Below are 5,976 nucleotides of genomic sequence, written 5' to 3'. Positions count from 1 at the left end.
ATCTGTACTGTCACAGCAGGGTAGAGTATATATCAACAATATGACAATACAATAGACAAGAAAATATATCATATTTATTATAACGGTTAAAAATGTAAACAGGGACTGGTCTATGATCACAGAACATTCCTCCATTCATGAAATCCATCCCACCATTTCCACAAACTATAACCCAAAGGACACAGAGAACCATGCGCAAATACACACACAAGCACACAGGGTGTCCTTGAAGTGGTTCATCTTGGAGTACTTAGTGTGGCAGTTACTCCTGGCAGCAAAGCTACAAACAAACAGAACTGAGCTCCTTGTTCTTCCCTCAGGCTCCGTGTGATTATGTGTCTGCTTTCACGAGTACTGCGTATGTCCAAATTGCCATTGCTTCCTTCAGTCATATTTTATTTTCATGTTGTTTGTAAATATGTGTTTGTGCTGTCATTCATTTCCAAAAATGTCTTGTGTGCGTTTTTGCAACTTCTGTTATTTGTGGCCATGCGTGTGCACCACAATGCTTTTGAAGTGTGTGTAGAGTTTTACATCTGTTCTCATCAATAGCTTTTATTCTCTGTGTCTGCTATTGAGCTAAAAGTAAAAATCCCATGGATCACCGCAGCTTACTTCTTGTTGTTCACAAACCACATTGATTTGCTGGCTGGGAAGTGAAAACTGATATGGAGGCAGTGAGACAGTGTGTCAGTGAGTCAGACAATGTGTTGACGGTCTGAACCAGATTCCCCAGTTTCAGTGTACCCCCCACAGCATTGGAGCGCCAATCAGAACAGTCAGATCATCCAAAATACACCTCGTTTTATATCATCCAATAACTTACTAAGTGATCTCTGGGAAAAATGTATTTTATTTGTAAATTGAGTTTTTAGTTTGGCTCATGTCCCATCCACTAACATGGAAGAGGCGGGATTTATGGCCTGTACTGCAACCAGCCACCAGGGGGCGATCGATTTTTGGTGATTTACCACAGAAACGCCATCAAAGATGGTCAACACATCTCTCTGAAAATCCTTGTAGGCTTAATGTAAAATTAGGCAAACATTTTGTAGACAAAAGTAGCAAATTATAAAACAAAACTTTCAGAGACAGTGCAGTTAAGGTACTAGCATTAAAGAAACATCCTGCACTGTTTTCACGGATGTGAAAAGGTTTCCCCAGCATGAATGTCTCATTTCATTTGACATTTTTTTTCTGTATTGTTAAAATACAAATTGTGGTATGTTTTTTAGATACTTCCTTTTAGCTAGCTACATGAAGAGGACGTAGAAAACAATTCACAATTCAGGTATCTTTTTTTTACTCTATACTTTATTACAGAAGTACATTTAACAACCATGGTAACAAAAAAGGAAAGGAAGAGAGCAGAACAAGGCATTCATGTTTGAACTAAATGAACATTTTTCCTGCATAAAGAAATACAAATATATACAGAATGACATAGGATAGGTACAGAGAAACCGAGAGGCGAGTGGAAGGGAAAATGTAGTCGCATGGCACTTAAAAATATACCTTGCAAGTGCTTTCTGTTTTCCATAATTAATATCAAATAAAATGCATTGATAATAAGTTTGAATAACAAAACAAATAATAATTATTACAGTAATCAAATCAACAATATTAACATTTTAAACACTGTTTACAATATAAATGAAATACATAACATTCTAAATACAACCAATATTTACCAAAGACCTTCTCATTTAGGCTAAAAACTCTAAATCTGTAATAGAATAAAAATAGCATTTGAAATATCATATAACAACAATATTAATCATACAATATCATTAATATTAGATTATTAGTTGATGTAAATAGTTGATTTCCCCCATTGCTTGCTAAAGAAAGGAATATTGTACACAATATCATACAATATAGCCTATTAATGCTCTTTTTACTTTCACAAAATGCTAATATTTTATTAGCTAAACTATATTTATAAAAGGGATAGACATACTTAATCTCAGTCGATACAAACTATTGCAATCTAGAACTCTCAATTAGAAAATATACACAAGAAAAGCAGCAAAAGAATTTTTTTGTTTGTAATCATGAAAAAGTCAGTGGTGTTGTGAAAGAGTCTGGCACAGGCAGAATCCATCTGGAATGCTATTGGACAACAGGATTGTCCAATAAGAAAAAGCCCTCTGAGTGTAACCCTGTCCTCCCCTGAAACCTCATTGGTCCTCCTCTCTCATGCTTTTGTTCGGAACTTAGCTCTCTGTCCGAAGATTCCCAGAGTTCCACTAACAAGTCCCTGAATTCCATTGTAGAAACTTTCCATATATGGGAAACAAGAAAAATCTTGCTCTGCAATAATGGTACACGCAAAACTCAGAGACCTCTGATTGTGCAGTCACCTCAAACAATAACTCTCTTTAGACTAATAAAGTCACTTAAACCACGGACAGTTTTTTTTTTTTTTTTTTTTTTTTTTTTTTTGCTATTTTAGCATTGATTGGAGGATCAGTAATACAGATTGCCATCTTCTCAACAGAACTCAAAATGACAGCCCCAAGGGGAGACAGCAATAAACCAGCACACACCAGCAGCATATATGTCTTCTCTTCTCCACCTCCACCTTATCCCTTTGTCTTTTTTCTTCCTCCAATCCAGGAGGGTGCGTTGCTTCATGAGAGCAATTTCTTTATCGTATTCTTGTTGCAAGATAAAGTCACTGTCCTGTAGAATACATTATCCATGCAGCATATAAGCATACTGTATAAACCAAAGCGCAGGTTCAAGGTGTTTACAGAGCAGAACTGGACCTTAATGTTTGAGAGGTTTCAGATACTTTTATTCTGTGTGATGCCAATTGGGAATCCCTGTTGGTTGATTCTGCTTGCAGCACCAAAATTCTTTTCTTGGAGGTGATGTGAAATTTTTTGTATCAGCTAATATGTCAAGTGAGAGGAAATAGTCTAGGACACCCCTGATATGTTTTTGTTTATGTGGAAAGAAAGCAAAGTAACTGACAGCTTTTCACCTCCATCCAGTTGTGAAACTGCAATAAGGAAGTGAATCTTTGTATGTGCCCTTGGTCCGAGTTTAAATATTGGATGCCACAGAAATACTTTGTTATTCGCCACATCTACTCTGCACTGGAGTTCACACCACCAAGATTACTAGGGAATGCTATATGGGCAACATTTGGAGTCGATGCAGATGGGCAGCCTGTGGAAAATATATGGAAGTATGGAAACTAGGCATCAAAATCCAGCAAGTAAGGTTACCATAAGAAACTGAAGAAACTGCCAAATGTTGTGTTTTTTGCCCCTTAAAATATCCAGCCAGTCTATCTTCCATCCCTCATTTCTAAGCATATAGCTTTCTGCCTGATCTGATACTTCATTTTAATTAGCAGTAAAATGTTCAACAGATCAGAATATTTGCACAATGATACCCTTTGAATAAATAGTGCAGCTCGGCACTGCAGTCTCTGCACCACAGCCTGCTGCCCAGCATGGTATGATTCTTCTGGCCTCATCTGTAAATTAGTAAACAATTATAATTTTTATGGGCTTTTGATGGAAAATGGATCCACCACTGATTTCTCTCATTCTTTTCAAATCATTTTCAAATAAGCAGAAAATATGTTGTGAATTAGGGTGCCACCGTGACGAATTCTGGCACCAAACAGACCAGATTCTTTCATCCATACCCTGTTTCATCCATCTCGCCTTCCTTCCACAACCATCTTTCCTAATTTCAGCACTTCATTTTATGAGAAGTATCTTTGTCCCGTTGTGTACTACCCACATTCTCTTTCAAAATATATTACATAAGTTTTTGTGCATACATTTTGTTTGTATATTTCTTTAAAAATACACAGAATAGAGCATAATTGCAAACTTTTTGGCAGCTTCTTCCTTCTTTAAAGGAAAGTCCCAATCGTCATCAGTTGTAACAAAAGATGAAGACTTCTGCTTTTCTTTTAGTCTGAAAAGGAACCTCCAATAAAGGTGGGGAAGAAAAAATAGCTCTGAAATCCCTTCTGTTCTTCCTTCAGTTTCTCTCTTCTCTTTAAAAATTTCAATCACTTACTCCCCCTCCCACCCCACCACCACCAACCCCCAACCCAGTCTCTGGTTTCAAACCGTCGCTCCCAACAGCTCTTCTGACTTGGCCATGATTTCGTTCTGGTTGGAGTCCAAGCCATAAAACTTGACCTTCAGCCCATCGACAGGGTGGACCACAGGTACTGTGACCACACGGGGGAACTGCCGGGTGGCCAGCTCAAAGCGGCTGGTGCTTGCCAGCTCAATAGCCAGGATGCGGAGGAAGAGAGTGGCGAGCTGCTTGCCCAGACAGGATCGGACACCACCGCCAAAGGGCAGGTAATGGAAACGTCCCTCCTTGTCTTCTCCCCGCTCCTGACTGAAGCGGTCGGGGTCAAAGGCATCCACATCCTTGAAGACTGCGGCAGTGTCGTGGGTATCTCGAATGCTGTACATCACACTCCAGCCCTTGGGAATTTGGACTCCCTAGAGACACAAAGGAATGCAACCAGTGAGCAGGTGCATGAGTGCAGTCATGACTACAATTAAATATTCTCTGATTGCGTCATAGTAAAACCTTGGCTCTTGCCTTACAAGGAAGTAAGGCAAGAGATTTTGTGGAAAATCTGATTGTAGCTCGTGTTTCTGCCTAATCATGGTGGACTTTCTGTAATTTATCTTTTTTTATCGGAAGGAATATGAGAATGAGTTGAAATCTGTCTGTCCTTAAATCTACCCACAAAACCTTGTCTTTTGGGGTATTTTCTTGTAGTTTACTTGTAGTTCGGTGTTCATAAAGATTTCATGCAAATTTTGGATTGTGATCAGACTGTTGTCACTTCAAATGGGATTTTTGGTGGCGAGACCTTGACTTTTTGGGTAGTTTGTTACACTTTGACAGGGCAGTGTTCATATGCTTTATGAACTGGACTTCTGTACCATTCTATAGAAAAAATACAAAAATGTCAGTTGAAACCTATCTTTAAGTGATGATGTCCAACTGAAAAGTACTCATAATGCAAAAATGCTACACCTGAAGCTGGATGTACTATTTGAAAATAATGTCTTTGTTATCAATTTGTGCATAAGAGGAGACACAGGTAATAAAGAGATATAAATAATTAAGTGGCTATAGTATTCAGTCGAGAACTACTTTTAGACCACTCACGTCAAGTTCGAAGGTTTGCATGGCGGTTCGGTAGGCCCCTGAGACGGGCGTAAAGAGTCTCAGCACCTCCTTGATGACACAGTCCAGGTACTTGAGGCTGACAATGGTGTCCAGCCTCAGCTCTTGTTCGGGGCAGAGGCAGCCATTGTGAAGGAGGCCCCTGGCTCTCAGCTCCTCCCTCAGTCGCTCCAGGACGGTAGGGTGACGGAGAAGCTGCATGATGAGAGAGGTGCTGGCACTGGCAGTGGTGGCAAAGGCAGCGAAGATCAGTTCAATGGTTGACTCCTGTTGGGGAATGAATAAGAATGATGTATTCATATGTTTCATTTGTTCTATTATCTTGCTTTCCTCAGATTTACCTTGCAACCTTTTAGATTTCTCGAGCTGCTGGTTGTGAACTAGTGAGCAACTTTTTAACTTTTCTGATGCAAATAAGTAAATAAAAACCACAAAGGGTTTAGAAAATATGGAAAGCCTTTAGTCTATAGCTATGTCACCGATATGGAAAGTAACAGGTAATTCTACCATGCTCACAGATACATACTGAGTGCTGAGCTGTACTGAGGGCATATACAGTGGGTACGGAAAGTATTCAGACCCCCTTAAATTTTTCACTCTTTGTTATATTGCAGCCATATGCTAAAATCATTTAAGTTCATTTTTTTCCTCATTAATGTACACACAGCACCCCATATTGACAGAAAAACACAGAATTTTTGACATTTTTGCAGATTTATTAAAAAAGAAAAACTGAAATATCACATGGTCATAAGTATTCAGACCCTTTGCTCAGTATTTAGTAGAAGC

General features: G+C 38.9%; 1 protein-coding gene across 1 annotated transcript in view; it reads right to left on the bottom strand.

The window, feature by feature from the left end:
• Positions 1-2,414: 2,414 nt before the first annotated feature.
• cyp26b1 (cytochrome P450, family 26, subfamily b, polypeptide 1) overlaps positions 2,415-5,976 on the bottom strand; it is a 32,089-nt gene continuing 28,527 nt past the window's right edge. The window contains exons 6-7 of the mRNA XM_020624296.1: positions 5,170-5,454; positions 2,415-4,487 (exon numbers count right to left, since the gene is read on the bottom strand). Of these exons, the coding sequence (XP_020479952.1) occupies positions 4,095-4,487; positions 5,170-5,454 (678 nt within the window). The 3' untranslated portion in view covers positions 2,415-4,094. The remainder of the gene's footprint in view (positions 4,488-5,169; positions 5,455-5,976) is intronic.

Source organism: Monopterus albus, unplaced genomic scaffold (assembly GCF_001952655.1).
Source record: "Monopterus albus unplaced genomic scaffold, M_albus_1.0 scaffold324.1, whole genome shotgun sequence".
NCBI lineage: Eukaryota > Metazoa > Chordata > Actinopteri > Synbranchiformes > Synbranchidae > Monopterus > Monopterus albus.
The sequence above is the reverse complement of the archived record's forward strand: the minus strand, read 5'-3'. Positions and strand labels throughout refer to the sequence as shown.